This window comes from Podarcis raffonei, chromosome 17, assembly GCF_027172205.1.
Source record: "Podarcis raffonei isolate rPodRaf1 chromosome 17, rPodRaf1.pri, whole genome shotgun sequence".
NCBI classification, from domain to species: Eukaryota; Metazoa; Chordata; class Lepidosauria; order Squamata; family Lacertidae; genus Podarcis; species Podarcis raffonei.
Genome location: NC_070618.1, coordinates 2,848,855 through 2,870,806, shown reverse-complemented (window position 1 = coordinate 2,870,806; position 21,952 = coordinate 2,848,855). Strand labels below are relative to the sequence as shown.

Below are 21,952 nucleotides of genomic sequence, written 5' to 3'. Positions count from 1 at the left end.
TTTGGAATACACTGGACAACTTTATTGCAGGTCTGAAATCAAATTTGGATGGTCCAGTCATTACTGATTTCACAACAAAACCTGCCTACCCCAAAATGAGGGAGTTGCTTCTTGTGCCCCAGGGAGTATAAGTACATTAAGTTCGACATTAAAAGAAACTAACAAGGATTGAGGCATGCTTTTTGGCTTCCCAAAGCCATGAAATATTGAGCCTTGTGCTTGTGGGGAGGGCAAAAAGAGGAGGAGGTGACTAGCCAGCATGAAGCCTTAGTAGCATATAATAACCTAGAAGAGGGGGCCAGAGGCAGAGGGGGTTGTGGGTCATTATATTAAAAAGAATCGGGGGGGAAGGGGGAAAACTTCCCTTTCCCAAACTTCAGAAACCTCCCTCATCCGTCTGTTTCAAGAGACAGTAGAGTGTGCCTCAGGTGTTGAACTAAAGTCACTGTGTTAGCAGCACTGAAGTGACTTCACTCGGGCACAAACCTGGGCAGTGTGTATGGAGGTCCTGGGTTGCCCAGAGGACAAGCCTTGTTGTTGTTGTTTAGTCATTTAGCCATGTCCAACTCTTCGTGACTCCATGGGCCAGAGCACGCCAGGCACTCCTGTCTTCCACTGCCTCCCACAGTTTGGTCAAACTCATGCTGGTAGCTTCGAGGACACTGTCCAACCATCTCGTCCTCTGTCGTCCCCTTCTTGTGCCCTCCATCTTTCCCAACATCAGGGTCTTTTCCAGGGAGTCTTCTCTTCTCATGAGGTGGCCAAAGTCTTGGAGCCTCAGCTTCAGGATCTGTCCTTCCAGTGAGCACTCAGGGCTGATTTCCTTCAGAATGGAGAGGTTGGATCTTCTTGCAGTCCATGGTACTCTCAAGAGTCTCCTCCAGCACCAGAATTCAAAAGCATCCATTCTTTGGCGATCAGCCTTCTTGATGGTCCAGCTCTCACTTCCATACATCACTACTGGGAAAACCATAGCTTTAACTATATGGACCTTTGTTGGCAAGGTGATGTCTCAGCCTTGCTGATGTCCAAAGGAAAGCAGAGCCATACATTTAGCAACAACTTGGCTGCAGGAGTTGCTGGAAGGAGGCATACAAGGCATCATCCAGCCTTTTTAGGGACTCTGGATTTGTGTAGAGCTTACTGCTTAGCCATGCCTTCTTCCTAAGATATCCCTCAAAGTATCAGAGGTTTAGCGTCAGAGCTTTCATTTTCCTAGATGAACTACCGTCCCAGGTTGATGAGCCTTATCTGCCCCTCACTCCCCTCCAGAGCACGTGCAGAAATCTCCTTCTTGACCATTGGACCCACTATTGGTCTCATCCACTGAATCTGTCAGAGTCTGTCTTCTCACACAGGGGTAGTCTGTAACTCACTGAGGGTTTGAGACTCATCAGCTACCCTTACCTGGTTTAGCTGACCAGTCGAAGCTGTTCCAGCGGTGGGGCCACTGTGACATGCTGACAGCTTCTAGGAGCCACAGGTGAAAGTTGAGTGCAGGGTCGGGACCAAAGGTGGACAAACTACCTCACGACGTGTCCCCCACCAAAGTTACTACCCTCCCCTAACACCCCACTATACACCTCCCCCAATACACAGCAACAAAGTGCTACATTTGTGGGTTGCACGCGAGGGTTGCAATTTGGCGCTTCTGCGCATGCGCGAAGCATGATTTAGTGCTTCTGCGCATGCGTGGCTGCCGAAACCCGGAGGTAACCCATTCCAGTACTTCTGGGTTTCGGTCCATAACCCGAAAAAACTCAACCTGAAGCGTCTGTAACCCGAGGTATGACTGTAGTCTGCTTTCACTTTGGCCTCTTGGAAGGAAAAAAAAGTATATGGAAACAGGAAGTTCATATAATGTATCATTCTGAACCTCTGGTTTTGAGTTACTTTGCAGAGCACAGAGATGGGGGGAGAGAGAAGAACCCCATTATCCACATAGGTAATTTCTTGGTTTACATGTGAAAAGCCATTTTAAAATTCCCCCTGGTGTAGAAGTGAGAGCTGTATGAATGGAGAAATGCTAGATTTTACTGTACCAGTATGTTCCTCCACATTGACTCCCCCACCCAACGAACAAGGGAAAAGGGGCATTCCTGACTTTTCTAGCTCAGGAAATGTGGAGGGGGGTGTTTTTCAAATATTTTAAAAAATAGACTGCAAATTGCAACACCAGTACAGCTCATTACAACAGTCCCACAATGTAGCCCATAATGCATATTGCAGATGTGGGGCTAGGCTAAGGCCGGTATAGAACAGTGCAGTGCAACCCTCATTGCAAACCGAGGGTCAGGCTGAAGTTGAAAGAAAGGAGTATACAACCATCCGTACTATATAGTCCAGTGTTAGCACTGTCGATCAGAGTGGGGTCTGAATTGGGGTTTGCATTTATTACCCCAAACAAAACACTCCTAACACTCAGTTGAATGTAGAAGCCTTGTGCTTCGTTGACTTGCATGCAACCATGTTACAGAACTGTAAAATGCAAAAACAAAAAACTCAGACGAAAGAGAAGGAACTTCTGTTTCTCCTGGTACAGTACATTGAATCGCTGGAAAGATAGGTTGCTATCAAGTCACACCTTCACTAAAATCCTGACTTTCTCCCTTGATTTCCATAGACGGCTTTCACTCCCCTGCATTCTATTGAAACCGGAAATAATCCCAACTTCTCAGTCTGTAATTACAAATCTATGGTGTAGACAACAGGAAGTACAGGTGTCTGGAAACTATAGACTTGAGAATATGTTTAGAGGAAATCGCTAAACATGCAGCTAAGAGTCAAAAGACTGCTCTTTCAGGAATTTATCCCTCCCAGCCTGCACTATGGTGATATTATTTGTTAATGTAGTCACTGAAAAATCTTTTTTAAAGAAACTATCAATACTTGAATTATTTCCTGCACTGTTTATCTGTGCTGTTGTATATTTAATAATATGTAGCTGACAGTTCTAAACTGAAAATTAACTGGTTATCTGTCAGTATCTACCTCACCAGATACTGTGGAGAAGATAATAGAGGTCAGCTGTGATAACACACACAGAAAACCTATAGTGAGACGGTAAAACACTGGTATAAAGGTAAAGTGACCCCTGACCATTAGGTCTAGTCGTGACCAACTCTGGGGTTGCGGCGCTCATCTCCCTTTATTGGCCAAGGGAGCCGGCGTTTGTCTGCAGACAGCTTCCGGGTCATGTGGCCAGCATGACTAAGCCGCTTCTGGCAAACCAGAGCAGCGCACGGAAACGCCGTTTACATTCCCGCCGGTGCGGTACCCATTTATCTACTTGCACTTTGATGTGCTTTCGAACTGCTAGGTTGGCAGGAGCAGGGACCGAGCAACGGGAGCTCACCCTGTGGCGGGGATTCGAACCGCCGACCTTCTGATCGGCAAGTCCTAGGCTCTGCGCTTTAACCCACAGCGCCACCCGCGTCCCACTGGTATACATAGCCATTATCTCAGCCACAGGTGCCTCTCCCCAATGCAATATGTGGATGGAGTGTGTGTGTGTGCTTGCTCGTTTATTAAGCTGAAATCTAAAACTAAATCTCAGAAACTAAGACCCGAGTAACAAATAAGCCAAGGAAGCAATTTCTTTGCTGCTATGCTTTGTTTAGAGCTGGGCAGAATCACATATAGAATCATAGAACTGTAGAGTTGGAAGGGACCACCAGGGTCATTGGTCCAACTCGCTGCCATCCATAATAATAATAATGATAATAAATTTTATTTATATCCCGCCCTCCCCAGCCGAAGCTGGGCTCAGGGCGGCTAACAACAATAAAACAATACAAAAGTACAACACAAACAACACTCTAAAATCATTCATTATAAAATTAATTAAATTCAAGCCAAGGGCCACCATTGGGCCAGAGCTCCGCGAAGATTGCCGAGGGAGGGAGTCAGGCTGTGCCCTGGCCAAAGGCCTGGCAGAACGGCTCTGTCTTGCAGGCCCTGCGGAAAGATGTCAAGTCCCGCAGGGCCCTGGTCTCTTGTGACAGAGTGTTCTACCAGATCGGAGCCACAGCCGAAAAAGCCCTGGCTCTAGTTGAGGCCAGCCTAACTTCTCTGTGGCCTGGGACCTTCAAGATGTTTTTATTTGAAGACCGTAAGTTTCTCTGTGGGGCATACCAGGAGAGGCGGTCCCGTAGGTACAAGGGTCCTAGGCCGTATAGGGCTTTAAAGGTTAAAACCAGCACCTTAAACCTGATCCTGTACTCCACCGGGATCCAGTGCAGCTGGTATAGCACCGGGTGAATGTGATCTCGCAGCGAAGACCCCGTAAGGAGTCTCGCTGCAGCATTCTGCACCCGCTGGAGTTTCTGGGTCAGTCTCAAGGGCAGCCCCACATAGAGCGACTTACAATAATCCAGTCTGGAGGTGACCGTCGCATGCCCCTCAGGTAGAGCATCCATGGCAGGTGGTCATCCAACCTCTGCTTAAACACCTGCAAGGAAGGACAGGTCACCACTTCCCATGGGAGCTTGTTTCACTGCTGAATAGCTCTTACTGTAAGAAAGTTCTTCCTGATGTTTAGTCGAAATCTCCTTTCTAGCAACTTAAATCTACTGGTTTGGGTCCTATCCTCCAGAGCAAGAGAAAACAAGCTTGCCTCGTCTTCCATTTGACAACCCTTTAGATCAGGGTTAGGCAACCTAAGGCCCGGGCGCCGGATGCGGCCCAATCGCCTTCTCAATCCGGCCCACAGACGGTCCAGGAATCAGTGTGTTTTTTCATGAGTAGAATGTGTCCTTTTATTTAAAATGCATCTCTGGGTTATTGTGGGGCATAGGAATTCATTTACCCCCCCCAAAAAAATAGTCTTGGCTGCCCTCCTCTGCCCGCATTTCAGCTTGACAATATCCATAATAATAATAATAATAATAATAAATTTTATTTATATCCCGCCCTCCCCAGCCGAAGCCGGGCTCAGGGCAGCTAACAACAATAAAACAATACAAAAGTACAACACAAACAACACTCTAAAATCATTCATTATAAAATTAATTAATCCATCTTAAAGTTTGGTGCCCAGAACTGGACACAATATTCCAGGTGTGGTCTCACCAAGGCTTTTACTTCCCTTGATCTTGACACTATACTTCTGTTGATGCTGGCTAGAATAACTTTAGCTTTTAAAATTAAATTGATATGCTGCCCTTCATTCAATGATCCCAGGCCAGCCATGGGGCATATCTAGGAGTTGGCAAGGCTGGCCCTTGCCAAGGGCCCAGGCCCGGGGGGGGGGAGCAAAAATTACTCCTCTCCACTGGTTCAGAGTAGTTGGAAGCCTGAACCCACCCATGTCCTCTCCTTGCACCTAAACAGCTTTTTGCCAAGGGTGCAAGGGAACCTAGGTGTTATGTACTGAAGTTCTCACCCTGGGCCAGCAGGGGGATACTGTAGATAGTTCAGGTCCACATATGCAAATAAGGGATTGAAAGTGACGTTCAGTGATTGGCTAGTTACAGAAAATGGTTACTGTTGCGTTCTACTGGAGCTCTATATAAGCAGGCTGGCTGAACCCTTCAGTTCAGTTCTGTTCTGGCCTGTGAATAAACAAGAGCTGTTTGAAGAATCGCTGTGTTGTCTGATATATTCACCCACAACTTAACACTAGGTACACCTTTGCTTGCAACATAAAGACACACAAAACCACAAAATATTTAAATATGTAAAATCACACACACACATAACAAACGAAGACAATGACCCGCCCCCAAAAGTCCACAGACCGTGCAATTGTATTAAATCCCAGTCACTGATAGCTTAGTTGGTACAGCATGAGAGACTTAATCTCATGGTTGTGGGTTCAAGCCTCAGGTCGGGTGAAAGATTCCTGCATTTCAGGGGGTTGGACTAGATGACCCTTGGGGTCCCTTCCAACTCTATAATTCTATCTGTTATGGATGATCTAGTTCAGATTCCTGCATTGCAGGGGGTTGGACTAGATGACCCAGCTCGGATGGTCCCTTCCAGTTCTTAAGATTCTATGGGCAGCGGCCGTTTCTTCGAGAGCGCTTTGAAAAATAAATAAAAGATGCCCAAGAAAGATGTTAAATTATTTTTGTATGCCACAACTGCTGCTCATATTTTGTTAGCTAAAAAGTGGAAAACCCAAGAATTACCAATGATAGAAGAAAGGAAGATGAAGATGATGGAGCTAGCCGACTTAACCGGAAGAGTCCGTGACCAGAAGGAGGAGGAGTACCAGGAAGATTCGATTAAATTTAATGATTACTTAGTTAAACATGTTCAGTTAAAGTAACTGAAAACAGCTTGCAGATACTTACTTGGCTTAGGATTTTATTTACGGTTAAGTGATGAATTAATATGTTTAATTTCATAATGTGAAGATCTAAGGAGGTTAATGTTTAAGTTAAATTTTATAAGAACTGTGATTTGGAAAACCGTTAAAAGGACATGCAATGAAATTCAACCAAGGGGAAGCGAGGGAGTCACTTAACAACAAGTGTAAGTTTCAATAAGGCTATGGTTTATGTTTGTTTGTTTATAATGTTGTGAAAACCAATAAAAAAAATTTGGGAAAAGAAAGAAAGAAAAGAGACCCGGAATAACTTCCGTTGCCGCTGCCAGCCCTTCTCTACCCTTAACCAGCTCTATGAAACAGAAAACGAGAGGGAAGCGGAGGGCGTCCTCTTCCGCTCCGGGAGAGCCACGCATGCGCGCGAGGGGGGCCTGCTTCTCGCTCTCTCTCTGCCTCAGGATTCCGGAGTCGGTTCCTTGAGAGACGTTTGTGGGGAGGAAGGAGAGGAGGAGAAGCGGAGGAGGAGGCGGCCGGGGAGCGAGTGGCGCCACACGGCCGGCCGGCGGGCCCCTCCGAGGCTCCTGGGGCTCCGCCGCCGAGCGGCTGAGGGAAGGGAGGCCGGTTCTGAGGGGCGGGCGGCGCTGAGGAGGCCCGGCATGCGGTGAACCCCCCTCAGGCTTCGCGCTCCGGACCCCGCCGCCCCCGGGAGCCGCCTCGGGATGAGCGCGGCCGCTCCGCCTCAGGCCGCCGGGGCGCGGGGGCCTCCCTCCGGGGAGCGAGCCGCTGCCGGGACGGCTTCCCTGCGCGGAGCGGCGCGCCGGCCCTCCTGAGGCAGGAGGCGGAGAAGGAGGCGGCCTGCTAGCTGCTCCGCCGACCGGAGATTGAACCGCCGTCACCCGACGCCTCGCCTCGCTTCGCCCTCGCCGCCTTCGCGATGACGACGCCGGCGCTGCTGCCGCTCTCGGGCCGCCGCATCCCCCCTCGCAACCTGGGCCCGTCGTCGTCGTCGTCGTTCCCGCACCACAGGGCCACCTTGAGGCTCTCGGAGAAGTTCATCCTCCTGCTGATCCTCAGTGCCTTCATCACGCTCTGCTTCGGGGCCTTCTTCTTCCTGCCGGACTCCTCCAAGCACAAGCGCTTCGACCTGGGCTTGGAGGACGTGCTCATCCCCCACGTGGACGCCGGCGAGGGGGGCAAGAACGCAGGAGGGGGGTACCTGGTCCACGGGCAGGGCCGCGACCAGCACAGGCACAGGTAGGCCCTCATGCCAATGCTGCTGCTGCTGCTATTACTATTATTATTATTATTATTATTATTACTGGTGGAATGGGGTTGGGTAGTCCACGGGTCTCAAACTCAGTGATTTAGGGGCTTCCCCTGCATGCAAAGCCAAGCTCTGGTGGATTGCGCAGACAGTACCAATACAGTGGTACCTCAGGTTACATATTCTTCAGGTTACAGACTCCGCTAACCCAGAAATATTACCTCGGTTTAAGGACTTTGCTTCAAGATGAGAACAGAAATCGTGCTCCAGCGGCACGGCAGCAGCGGGAGGCCCCATTAGCTAAAGTGGTGCTTCAAGTTAAGAACAGTTTCAGGTTAAGAACGGACCTCCGGAACGAATTAAGTACTTAACCCGAGGTACCACTGTATTATTATTGGTGGGATGGGGTTGGGTAGTCCACAGGTTTCAAACTCAGTGATTTAGGGGCTTCCCCTGCATGCAAAGCCAAGCTCTGGTGGATTGCGCAGACAGTACCAATACAGTGGTACCTCGGGTTACATACGCTTCAGGGTTACATACGCTTCAGGTTACAGACTCCGCTAACCCAGAAATAGTGCTTCAGGTTAAGAACTTTGCTTCAGGATGAGAACAGAAATCGTGCTCCAGCGGCACGGCAGCAGCAGGAGGCCCCATTAGCTAAAGTGGTGCTTCAGGTTAAAAGCAGTTTCAGGTTAAGTACGGACCTCCGGATCAAATTAAGTACTTAACCCGAGGTACCACTGTAGTGGGTCCAGTGGTCAAGGTGGCTTCTGCATGGTGGGCTGTATAGAGAGGAATGAGGGCAGATGGGCCTTGTCAACCTGGGAAGGTATCTCATCTAGGAGAAGGAAGACACCGATCCTAAACGGCTGTTGCCTTCTGGGATACTTTTTGGGAGAAGAAAAGGCTATGGAGTAAGCCCTTCACAAATCTAGAGTGGCAACCCTAAGACTGTTGGGTGGCACTTTGTATGCCTTCTTCCAGCAACTCCTGCCGACAAGCTGGTGCCAAGCGTATTGCTCTGCTTTCCTTTGGACCACATCAGGGAGGCTGAGAGGGAGGTCTTGTCCTCTGGACAGCTCAGGACCTCCATACACACTGCCTAGGCTTGCAGCCTGGGGACGTCATGTCAGTGCTAATGCAGCGATTTGACTTCAGCCTTGGAGGTGCACTCCATTGTGTCTCGAAACAGACAGATGCTGACAACAAGAGGGGGAGTGTTGTATACAGGAATAGGTTTCAGCCCTGGCTTAATGTGGTGTGCGGCTTTGGTGAAGAATCACTGTGTGCTGTCAGGTTACGTTCATATCACAGGTGTCCAGAAAGAGGAGTTGTCAAGACCTGATTCGCCATTGCACCTTACTTACTGTATTTAAATCCTGCCTTTCCTTCAAGGGGCTCAAGGTGGTATGCATATTTCTCCTCCCACTACCCATTTAATCCCCGCAACAACCCTGTGAGGAGTGTTAGGCTGAGAGGCAGTGACTGGCCCAGGGTCACCCAGTGAGAGCTTCATGACCAAGCGGGGGATTCGAACCCTGGTCCGTCAGTACTCTTAACTGCTGCTTCACATGGGCTCTTGTTTGCTGTTTCTCTCCCCGTCCCTGCTAGCAGTGGCTGTCCCCATGGAAAGCAAGCCTGGATTTTAGACTAATGCAAGCCAGTTGTGTATCTGTCTCCTGCCATTTTGAGGTGGGGCAGTGGGACGTTAAATTGCCTTTCCTTCTGGGACAAGTCTTTGGAGCTATTAGGAGTGGAATGAGTGAATACTTTAGATCAGAGGCTGGGAACCTCTTTCAGCTGCATTCATTTCTTGGCAACCGTCGGGACCACATGGCAGTGATGGGTAAGACCAGAGGCAAAAGTGGGCTATTTTCTGCATGCACTTGTATACCCTTCTCTGTCCTCCACTAGGGAACCAAAAGGCATTATCAGAATACAAGGACACATTCTAGCTAGGCAAAAACACTCAAAGAGGGTACAAAGACAGGTCAGTGAGGGGTGTGGCCTAGGGAATGTTCTGGGGGGCCAGATAGAGGGTCTGGAGGGCCTCTTATGGACCCTGGGTTCCTCACCCTTGTTTTAGGTGGGGCTGGTGACTGATCTACCACCTACCCTTATTAGATGTAGGCAGAGCAGGAACTTCCACAGACTGAAAAACAGAAGTTACATCTATATTGTGTCTGATAACCTGAAGAGCTATGTAACAACTTGGGAGAAAAGAGTATATATAAAGTCCTCACAGCAGGAACCTGTGCCACAAACCCTGGCATTATATAAACCTTTAGAATATCCTCCATATGCACTCATACCCAGCTATGAGTAGAGTTGGTGTGTCATTTTATACAATGCTCTTAGCAAATGGAACAGAAAAGATTAATTAAAGGGGTGCCTTTTCAGTACCCATTTTGTTTGGAACAGGATAAAAGAGGGGCAGCACCAAAAGAACAGAGTACAGTACAAAGAGTCTGCGCTGGGAGGAAAAAAATGAATTACACTGGGAGTTCAGTAATAAAATTACTATTTTTGAACCTTATTTTATGGCTTTATGGGGCAAACCTAATGATGTCTATTCAGAAGTAAGTCTGAATAGGTATATAATAGCAAAGGTATATAATGAAATCATTTTACTACTGAAGAATAACATTAAGGTAGTAGCAAACATAATTAGAAAAACTACTGGCAGGATCTTCAGTTATTTTAAATAATTTTACCCCACTTTTACTTTGCTGCAGCTTACAGCAAAAAATAAAAACCAAATTCATCAACATTATAACTTAACACGATGAACCTAACCCCCCCCCCCACAAATCAGCTGAACTCACAGTCAATTCCTAGTCTCCAAAGGCCAGAACAGACAGATGGAGCCTGTGATGTGGTACAGTTTTCTGTGTAGAATAAAATGATGGGAAATGATATTTGCTCTTTTCAGAAAACCATTGAGGTTATAGCCATAGAATTTTGTATGTTGTGTTTTACACTTTGCTCTTTCCTTGGTTGCATTTTTTAAAGAAAACACACTGGATTGATTTGAACTTGACACATATTGACTTGTGTCTCATGCTGTTCTTTCATTCTTCCCTTCTTCATGCACCACAACTGAATAATTCCTGGGTTCATTCCTGCTCCTGAACTTGGAAATTGGGGTTTTCAAACAGGGCTTGTTAGCCAAGTTTTTGTTTTCATTAGCCAGCTATGAAGCATATACTACTGTCAACAAATATACTAACTGATGAAATTACATAACACTCTATGTAGGTTGAAAACATTTTTTTTGTTTGAACCTATTGACAGGTTTTTCTCTCCCTTTCAAAAATTTAAGACTTATCTCCTCCATCACAAATATATATACACTATTTGAACTTGTACAAACAATATTTATATAACTAGTTCTAATAGGACTATAAAATGTAGAGGCAACATGGCATTTTGCCAATAAGATGCTTATTTTGATTTTCTAAGAAATTTTATAACAAAAATGACGGAAGAATTATCAGAGAGTTGGGGCATATTAAAGATTGAGATTGTTTGCGGCATGAGTTTTCATAGGCTAACACCTGCTTCTCAGTTTTTTCCAAGCTGGATCACTCACATTCTCTGCCCATAGGATATTGAAAAGCTACAGTGGGCTTGGTTAGTTTTAAATCAGAATTAAATAAGCTTTAGGCTCCCAAGTCCCATCAGTCCCAGACAACATGGCCAGCGGTGAGGAATGATGGGAGTTGTAGTCGATAACAGCATCTGGAGAGCCATAGGTTAGCCAACCCTGATTTAGGGTCAATTTCTTTCCTCTTTCAACTGCATAAAAAATAGATAATAATGCTATCACAAGAAGATACCACTTTTCTCTTAATGCCAGGTGAGAAAATTCAAAGTTTGACAAACTCTGTACTCTCAGAGTTTGTTAATATAATTTATTTGTACTATTTTTACCCCACTCTAATACTCTGGTAAGTTATGTATAATTGTAGTCTACGTCCCACTGAACTCCGTGGTGCTTGATTCTGAACCTATGCTTTTGCATAGGTTCAATCTAAAAGTTAACCATTTTTTTAAACCAAGGCTTATCTTCAGCCAGTTCAAATGCAATCTTTAGTTCTGAGCAAGAAAAATAATTTTACAAAGAAGTATCTAAATGGCTAGTCTGAAGTAGCAACTCTATCTAAGAAGAAAAAAGTAGTATCCAGTTTCTGCTTGCTTCTTTTCCTTACTCTTACTCTGTTTTATTTTTAGTATTTATCCCCTCGCAGTTCATTCAAGTAAAAACTCTGACTGCAAAAATGTTACCGTCTGAAAGAAAAAATCAAGCTCCATCTTCCAGCCCCCCAGCATTGTTTTTAAAATGGAATCCCTACTTGCTCTGATTAATTAACATAGGTAAAATGCACAATAGTAAAACCAAAATGCTTTCCTGAACCTAGTTACAATCAGCAATCATTTTGCACATGTCTGATTGACACACAACCACTGACACGTACGCTGCTTTCGGCCCGGAAGGGGGCGGGGGCAGTATGGGCTTATGCACGACTGCTGACACCCACAATGAGTTGCCTGCATTATCTTGCAACTACCTCATACATTCTCCAAAACAGGAAGCATTTAGCTATAACTACCCTGATGAGTGGATTTGTCAAAGCCTTTTATCACCTTTGGAACAAACCAGGAACTGAAATAATTGGAAGTTGGTGTTTCCCAGTTTCAGGCATGTTGGGAAACTGGTTAATTGATTTACATAGGCAGTCTTCGGTTGTGCATGGAGAAGGAGTGGGAAAAGGTTCAGCAAGTGCAGGGTGTCTGGGTGCAAGGTTTGCGTTTATTTTAGCTTAATAAATGTGAGATATATTGTGGCTGAACTGGGGTGTTCACAACTTCTGCATTTTATTGTGTCCATAAATGGACAAGGAAGAGTATTGACCTGCACTCTTATTTAAAGAGGAGTGCATATCTCCACCTGGGGTTTTTTTGGGGGGGGGGGTTTGCTTTACCCTCGGAATGAAAGCTGGATTAAAGTATTCAACATTCAGAACTTCTAAAGTTCCTCTTTATTAATGTCCTATTGTAATGCTTCAGGTCAGTCTAGCAGAAAATTCCATGACACAGTTGAAACAATAGAAGATTGTATGTTAATATGAATTAAAGTGGTACCGCTGGAAGTTTATAAAAATATAGTTGTCAAGAATTGGAGTTGTAACATGACTTGAAACCATTCAATGGACAGAGGGAAACCAGTTCAGAATTCTTCCCTTAACTCCTTTTCTAGCTACTGTCTTTCCAGGTTCTGCACAGCCATTCGGGTTGAACAACCAGGGATCTCTTTTGCTCTAGGAATGCAGACTTAACCTTGTCACATTAAAAATGGGAGTAGTTTGGCAGTAACAATAGTTTGAACCAATTACCCCTTCAGTGTCATTGTTGGAATGTCTTAGACCAGGGATGTCCAACTCCAAATAGACAGTGATCTACTCACAGTGTAAAAAAACTGGCAGTGATCTACCCATTGTCATTGGATGGATCAAAGTTGTTTTTTTAGGGAGCAAATGAATGAATGGAACTGATCAGCTTTTCTCAACCTGTGGGTCCCCAGATGTTGTTGAACTACAACTCCCATCACCCCTAGCCAGCAAGACCAGATCTCAGAGATGATGGGAGTTGTAGTCCAACAACATCTGGGGACCCACAGGTTGAGAACCACTGAATGGAACTGAATGAGCATTGCAGTATACACAGAGCATAATTAAAAGTTGATTATATAAAACACAATTGAGGGTCCTGAATCCCTAGTCCGGCAGTGGAACTTAATATGATGGCCCACTATTTTGCTAGGAAGCAAAAGTTGCTGAGCTTTTTTAGGAAAGGCAAAGTTATTGAGCTTTCTTGGGGAAGCCAAAGTTCTTGAGCTTTTTTTCAGGGGGAGTAGATCACTGAGGGGCCAGAGATCTACCAGGAACACACCACAATCTACCAGTAGATCACGATCTACCTGTTGGATGTGCCTGCCTTAGACTTAGGAAGTGGGAAGAAACTATTTCCCACCCCCTTTCTTAGACCTTCTAACAATGGTGCTGCACTAGGAGGAAAAATGACCCTTTCCCAAAAATAGGCTTTGTTTCTCCTTTCCTGGAACTGGAGGAGACCCTCCTACACTCTTTCAATTGTAGACAGCAACACAGTTGTTACCCCGCCCCCCTGACATGCTGGGGTAGAGGGAGATTCTTCTACTGCAGCGCTGCCCTACAGAGTAAAAATGCTACTGACTGAGCATGTCTGTCTGCTCCTGAGCCTGCCCCTCTACTGTTTGCGCATGTGTATTTGTATGCATATACACATAAGTGCAGGTTCCTGTGTGCCCCCCCTGCTGTGCTGTCTGTATGTGCATGTGAATTGGACTCTGGTTAGCTTGTGACCCATGGAAGGCTTGTCAAATCCTAAATGCGGCCTTCAAGCCCCAAAGGATCACACACACACCCTTTCAGCCTACTGTGTTGAATTATAGTATTGTTGTGATTCTCAGAAAGTGGGTTAAACTCACAGTAGGTTTCTGGTTTGCAGTGGGAGTTAGGCATAGTGTTATCCAAGTCTCAAGGGCATGGAGTTTAATGTCACAGGTGTTGCTATTCCTTCAGAGTTTAATGCCTATTGCTATTCGTTGCAAATGGGGTGTTAACTGCTAATCTACTGTTGAGAAGACTTATTTGTCATTGTTGAAATGAACAGAAGTGACGGAATCTTAAATGATTTTGACTTTTTTCGCACTTAAAATAACTAGTAATATAATGTTAATATGTCAAGAGTGATATTTTCATTTTCACAGCACATGTTTTGTGACCTTTTCAATAGGATTGAGTAGTTCTAAAGCTTGTGCGATAAGCAGGAAGCAGAGATCCATCATGCCAAGCTTCTGATGAGTTTTAAATCCTTTTTAAATCAGGTTTATCAGGGGACTCTTGGGCTGCAATCCTAAACATGGTTACTTAGCAGTAAGCCCCATTGAACATAGTGGGTTTTACGTCTGAGTAGACGTACATAGAATCGTGCAGTTCTCTGAAATGCCTGTGCCAGTTTTCTGATCACAGATGTGGGTCTTCCTTATCTTGTGATTGCTGTTGCATTACCCTATTTGTGCCAAAAACTTGTTGTGTAACTACTTCCTGCAGTAATAAGGTGAAAACTGTAAATTGCTGGTGATATTTGTTCATTATTGCTGCAGCTTTCTAAATTAGATGCACATGGATTTCCTTCTTTGAATGTAGAGTTGAGGGCATGAAGTGGATTTGCATCCAGATGCAGATATGCCTACACACATTGTGTTTCTGTCAATGGTAGGCATATATATCTGGCCAAGTCTTAATTGGGGCCTGAGAGTTTTGCTGCAGAATCCTTTCAACAAGGTTGGAAACCTCTTTTCAAAAACCATACCTTTAATAATTTGGTTTGCAACAAAAGTTAATTGAAAGACTTCATACCCAGCGTTCTTGGGATAATGTTGATTGCTACGCTAGTTGCCTTGCCATTTAGGGCCTCCTCATTTGCTCTATTCAAATTAGGGGTTGGCTGGGAGCATATTTGCAAACCAGAGAAACAGTTGTGGGCACAGCAACACACACAGCACACTCAAGCACACAACACCACCTATTTTGTTGACAAAAATAGTATGCTTAACTTCAGTGGGGGAGAGAACCCTGTAGACTACAGGCAAGACCTCTGCAAGCATGTGTGTGCCTACGGGAATCATGTTAGCGACCCGTGCTCTAAACCTTATCAGAGCTTCAGTTTTTGGGGGGGCTGGTTGATACATGCATGGTGTGTGAATGCACTTTAACAGATAAAGCCTATAAATAGCACTTTCATGTAGCCTCACATCAGTAACAATGTTTTTCAATGAAATCTGTTCATTTAATCCCATTTAATCATTAGAATTTCTGAAATGCTCTAATGTCAACCATTTCTTACAACATATAGTGGTCTTCTAATACTAATAGATGTATCATTTGTATATATTTGGCAGAACGTCTTCGGTTACAGTTGAAATAAGAAATAGATGATGGTTGTATAACAGATTGGCTCTAACGGTTGGCCCTAAGCTCTAAAAACAGAGCTTAATGACTATTATTTGCTTATTTAGAGAAGAAGAGGAACGCTTGAGAAATAAAATTCGTGCAGATCATGAAAAAGCTTTGGAGGAAGCAAAAGAGAAACTGCAGAAGTCACGGGATGAGATCCAGGCTGAAATTCAAACTGAGAAGAACAAAATAGTAAAGGGTTTGAAGAACAAAAGCAGCAAGCCCTTGCCACCGGTCCCAGTACCAAATCTTGTAGGGATAAACAGTGGAGATCCAGTGGATCCAGACATCCGAGAAAAAAGGGACAAAATTAAAGAGGTAATGGCTTGCGTCATCTTATCATTACCTAGCTGTAGTTCGTGATGCTAGGATTATTTCTGTGAATAGAAACCATACTGTTTGTGATAGTCATAGAAGTTAATTTCATGTGGGAATTGGCTTAATATATTCTGCTTCATAATCTGGGCTTATTTTCTGGGCTGCTTTGGGAGGAAGTTCATCACTCTGACCCCTATAGAACATTTTCTGCCTCTGGAGGAGGCTAACAAGAAACTCATGAGATAGAATCTGGAACAGGACCTCATGAGGAAATCTTAAGTGTCATGATGAGGTGGCGGTTGCTTTTTGGAGGCATAATAAGCACGTAAGACAATTATTATATGTAGATCTTTTGTGCCTTTTTCTTTTATTGTAACCTGACATTTTTCTCTAATCTCTTGCCCTGGAGCTCCCTTTCTGGGGTAGAGTGAATATTACTGACAATATTTTTTAAATGTTGCATTAAAGTGTGTTAAGCTATGCTAATGAAATTTCTACCTTAATTTTCCTTTTTGACAGAGGAAACATGCATTAATGCCCACAGTTCTTTCAACAGCTTGCTGTTTTTCCCCAGTCATACTTTTTCTTCTCTGCATTTGCTCCTATACCACTGTAGTCATGAAATGCAACAGAGGTCTCTAGGCTTTCTGGGTCTGTGAACCAATTTGGATGTTTTTAAAGTGTCGTGCATATGACCATAAAATGGCTGGGGTGGGTAGGGGATTGCTGCTGTGGGGGTATGGCTAATCACAAAACATTGGGAGTGTCCCATGTGTGTCTGCCTATGTGAAAACACAGACCCAAGACACATACACACTCAACTGTTTCTCCCCATTTGAGTCAATGGAGCAGTTCCTCCACTGACTTGCGAAAATGGCAGAGAGGGGAAGCCTTCAGGAATACAGTGTTCTGCCTTATGCAAATCAATGGAGACACTGCTGCTTTGACTCACAGAGGCAGCAGGAAGCATTGAGAGGCAGGTGGCTGGCTGGCTGGCTGGTGATTAGGGATACCAGGCATACAATTTCATTTGAGTCAGAGTCAGAGAGAAAATGCAATGCCACTCTGAGAAATAATAATGAGAGGCAAATTAGGAATGTGTGTTTTGAAAAAAGGTAATAAAAGAAAGAAGTTGGAACCATATTTAGAAATGCATTTCAACAGTGATTCTCATGAATGTGTTGGCCTTTGCAAGTTGATTAGCTTCTTCTACTTAACTTGTTTGATTTATTGGCAGGGGATGCAGGGTTGCAGTAGATTGGCAGTTCAAATCTGCATGATGGGGTGAGCTCCCATTGCTTTGTCTCATCTCCTGCCAACCTAGCAGTTTGAAAGCATACCAGCACGAGTAGGTAAATAGGTTTCACTGCGGTGGGAAGGTAAACGGCATTTCAGTGCACTCTGGCTTCTGTCAGTGTTCCATTGCGCCAAAAGCAGTTTAGTCATGTTGGTCACATGACCCAGAAAAGCTGTCTGCGGACAAACGCCAGCTCCCTCAGTCTGAAAGTGGAGATGAGTGCTACACCCCATAGTCAAATTCGTCTGGACTAAATTGTCCAGTGGTCCTTTACAGTTTTAAACCTTTACCTTTTGATTTATTGGATTAGCTTCCTCTTACATTAATCACTGCTAGTCTTCCATCCCTTTACAGAAGCAGTTGCTTACTTTGACAGCACAGAATATTTTGCAAGACTTGAAGTTGAAACATTTTCAGATATATTTCAGTTGAAATTACAGTTGTACTCTGTTGCTTACCTTTGTTTATATATAGAGAGAATCTGTGTCTAAACAAATATTTTAGTTGAATGGTTAATTTGTGTTAATTTTTATTTGTTTTCCATTCCTTAGATGATGAAGCATGCCTGGGATAATTACCGGCAATATGGATGGGGACATAATGAACTGAAACCCATTGCTAGGAAAGGACATTCCACCAACATATTTGGTAAGTTGTCGTTCTAAAAAACTCATTTTGAAAATTCCACATAAAATACCTTGCTTATCCTGTTGTGTCATTGGAACATTTTTCAAAAGTTAACGAAAGAGAACTGTTAACCCACTTAAGAGATTGCATGTGTAATCCTGTAGATAACCACTCAAGAATAGCAATTACAATTAAATGCAATCCTGTTTTATTGAATTTTATTGTGCAAATGCATCAGTGCATGTCTGACTTCTTATGATAATGAATGTTCTAAATTTTCTGATAGTCATTGCAAAGACAAAATTTGTACAACAGGTTTTTTTTTTGTATAACACAGACTTTTGTCGTTCTGATAGTTGGCTCTTTGAATTAACATTCTGCAAACAAATCTGTTTCATGGTTACATTTGATGAAATGCACTCAGATTTTTGTGTGGCAAGCTGCTGTGTGTGCATGTGCTATGCCACTATATATATTTATGTATGAAGTCCTGCTGGGGCATTTGTGTGTATGAGAGAGAGGGAAGAGCTGGCATGATGACTTCACTTGATCTTCAGTCTTTGCCCTTGCTTACTTCATCTAGAGATCTGTTCTGCACAACTTTTGAGATCTCTTCCATGTTGCCTGGATTTGCAGCTTGATAGCAATGGTAGACTACATAGGCTTCTTAAACTATTGGACAAACTCTGAAGATAATAAAAACAGGGATACTCTGGGGATGATAATAAAATGCCTATTGTGCAGGGTTGACATGTAGAATATATATATAAAGTTCTTTAAATGCCTTAAATGCATATGCTAAGATTTCTGCAGTCACAATGCAGTTAAAAATTCTACCTCTCTGTTCCCACTATGCCTGCAAGAGGAGAGGACTTAAGTCACTCAGTGAGGTTCTTTTTCAAAAACAGGGACATACTAGGACCAAAAATCCTTCAGTTTAAGAGAAAAGTTAAGATGTTTACTTACCTTATTCATCAAAAAACCAGAAATAATAAAGGGTCCAACCTCAAGCTCTGTGCCATATAAGCAACAAGTACAGCCTACAGTTTGGCATATTCTACAGTGGTACCTCTGGTTAAGAACTTAATTCGTTCTGGAGGTACGTTTTTAACCTGAAACTGTTCTTAACCTAAAGCACCACTTTAACTAATGGGGCCTCCCGCTGCACTGCCACCGTGCGATTTCTGTTCTCATCCTGAAGCAAAGTTCTTAACTGTTTCTGGGTTAGCGGAGTCTGTAACCAGAAGCGTCTGTAACCAGAAGCGTCTGTAACCCGAGGTACCACTGTACTCGCTTACAAAAGTCTCCATATACCTGTGTTTTTCCTTGAGCTTTCACCCTCCATCCTCTTCCTCTGTAAGTTGGGAGAATGCTATGGGGGCAATGACTAGATAGGTGCACATCCTGGGTTCTGTTTCTTGGTCACGTTAGGGCGTGATAGGGTTAAGAGGGATAGATGAGAACAGTGCATTTTAATTTATTGAATTTCACAGCAAGAGTGACAGAGTAGCTTTATTTCCAAATGTGGTTTAATGGACCTGTATTTCTTCAACCTGAAGTGCCCTGTTTGTCTCACAAAATGTTCCAGTGGCATATATATGTGAGGTGTTTTCCTCTCCCCTTTCCTCACAGAATGTGGTCTCTGTGCTTCTCAAGCCTCTTTGTTTTCGTAGCCCTCATGTGGAGCATCTTCCTCTCTCTGACTTAGAATGCAGTTAGTCATCTCATCTCTCAGTGTGTCCAGGTCAGATAACTCTTCTGTGGATATGCTGGAACTAGTCATATCTTCCTTGAGGAATGTGATGTTGGAGATTTGTTTTCCTTCTTGTTGACAGAGTTGTCCCTCTAAATGTTTTAATGTATCTGGGTGCTTGATGTCTTTTTGTGAAGAAGGTTCAGACAGGTCTTCTGCAGAGACAACACCTGTCCAAAAAAGGCTGAACTCTTTGCGAGAAGCAGCAACAGCCATAGTAGTAGTGAGTATACAGGGCACCAGGTATAGGAGAGTTGACTGACTTGTCTGTAAGAATGTTGCTACAACAAAGGTCACCATAAGACCATAGCTATAAGCTAGAGTAGAAGCTAGAAAATAGACCCCTGAGGAGTTGACTTGAGCATCAAATCTGTGACAGTAGGCTACCAGGAAACCAGGAAGTATAATATCTCCAAGGCCTATGGCAGTAAAAGAACTGTCATCAAAAATGGATGTTGAGGGTAATATTGGTACTTTCAACAGAAAGGGGATCTCTTCAGAGTCTGGTGTCCCATAAGCTGTCACATCCGTGATGCTTTTTCCAGCTTTGGTTAGGAAAGGAGTGACGAACAGACAAAGTACGTCATAAAACAAATGAGCGAACAGAAACAAGCTACAGTTCTTTAAGGTGGGCATGTGAACTGTTCTCAGAATGTAAATGCCAATAGAGATTCCTAGAACATCTTGCAAAACCCAGCCCCACTCATTCTCATTTCTGAAGATGACCCAAAGTGCACTGATGGCTATACACAGGACAGTTAGAAGCAATGTTCTGATCTCTAGACCTTTGTGAAAAAATGGGAGATGGATTACACGTTTTCCAAATGGAAGCTTGCTTACAAATGGAGCTAAGCAACCATGTAGACTGAAAGATGCGTATAGACAGAAAATGCCAATCATTGCATGTACCAGGTAATCATAGAAATAGTACAGAGCAAGTAGCATGAAGGTGGCCATTACTGTGCAAGTACATGTGAAGTAGGCATTGGTGTCAATTGTTATCTCACCAAAATCATCGTCTTCCGTTTGGAATCGGCTTTCAATATATTGTTGCTTTTTTCTCTCTGTTCTGCCTGCCCAGTAGCTTCCCATGGTGACTATGAACATTGACATCAGATAAATGACCCCAGTTTTGTGTAGCAAGTCCCTGATCAAGTTCTTAAACAATAAATAGAGAATGTCCACATCTTGGAGAAGAATTCCTGAGATTGTGACCTCCTCACAGTGACCCCAGTTATATCTGGATCTCCGGTTTTTCACGAGATAGGGAGCATCTCCGCCAAGAGTCAACAGCCCCTGGGTTTGGTTAATTTGATGGAGTCGGGCACTCTCAAAGAGATTGCAGTTGCCCTCCCTTACAGATGCAATTCTTGTGCTGAATCCACCACCATCATTGTCTTCCTCCCCAAAGAACGAAGGTGGGCAACACATGGCTGAGTAACTGATGTTCTGAGTTCCGAGCGCAGGGTGAAGCCAGCGATTTTTGTTACCCTCTTCACGTGATTTCATCCACTGTGAAGGGAAGAGGAAGCAGTAATCTCCTCCTTTCTCTGGGCTGATACGGATGACCCCAGGGTTCTGAGCAAGCACAGGTGGAATAAGGAGCAGGAACAAGGTGGCTAGAAACAGAAACATCCTTCTTGGCAGTTTCCCTTAATCTTTACTAGGAACTGTAACCACAGGCTGCTTCTTTCTCTTCTTGTAAAAGAGGTTTTGTCCCTTTCCCCCCTTTAATTCAAAGCTTAGGCCCCTGGGACCCAAGCTCTGCTTGCTACATGGTAAGCTGTTCCTGACAGCCTTACCCCACATCATGGATATAACCCCAACCTTGTTTGTTACATAATAAGCCCAGCTTCCTATCCATGGAGACAAACCCCTCCCCTGTCTGCTGCATTGCATCTTCTCTAATAAGTATTTGTTTCTTGCTTTTGCACAACAAGTTTATCAGTAGGGCTGTTTGTCACAAATTGAGCCTAATTTTCTCTTTAACCATAGATACGGATCCAGAATTACAAACTGGAAATCAAATTTTATTACTGCTTTTATGATTTAATAGCTTAAACTGATGACTGTCAGAAGAAGGTGTGATGTGAACATTTTAGTTCATAAAGATGACTTTCCTCTAAAAATCTGAAGTATCGGAGATAGTCATTACAGGCTGCATAGCTACACAATAGGAATCAAGTGAAACTAGGGACTCTCTAGGTTAGCAAAGGTGGACATTAATTTTAGGTTGTGTGCTAGGTAAAAAGTCAATGCTGTAGAAGCCCAATTGGGTAGAATCATAGAATTGTAGAGTTGGAAGGGATCCCAAGGGTCATCTAGTCCAACTCCCTGCAATGTGGGAATCTTTTGCCCAAGG

The 21,952-nt window shown here is 44.1% G+C and overlaps 1 protein-coding gene across 4 annotated transcripts in view; it reads left to right on the top strand.

Annotated features, from left to right (window-relative positions):
- Positions 1–6,805: 6,805 nt before the first annotated feature.
- MAN1A2 (mannosidase alpha class 1A member 2) overlaps positions 6,806–21,952 on the top strand; it is a 37,451-nt gene continuing 22,304 nt past the window's right edge. For 2 of the 4 annotated variants that reach the window (XM_053370283.1, XM_053370282.1), the window contains exons 1-3: positions 6,806–7,525; positions 15,658–15,913; positions 17,762–17,858. In XM_053370283.1, the coding sequence (XP_053226258.1) occupies positions 7,206–7,525; positions 15,658–15,913; positions 17,762–17,858 (673 nt within the window). In that variant the 5' untranslated portion in view covers positions 6,806–7,205. The remainder of the gene's footprint in view (positions 7,526–15,657; positions 15,914–17,761; positions 17,859–21,952) is intronic. The other 2 variants (XM_053370284.1, XM_053370281.1) reach the window with 2 other exon arrangements.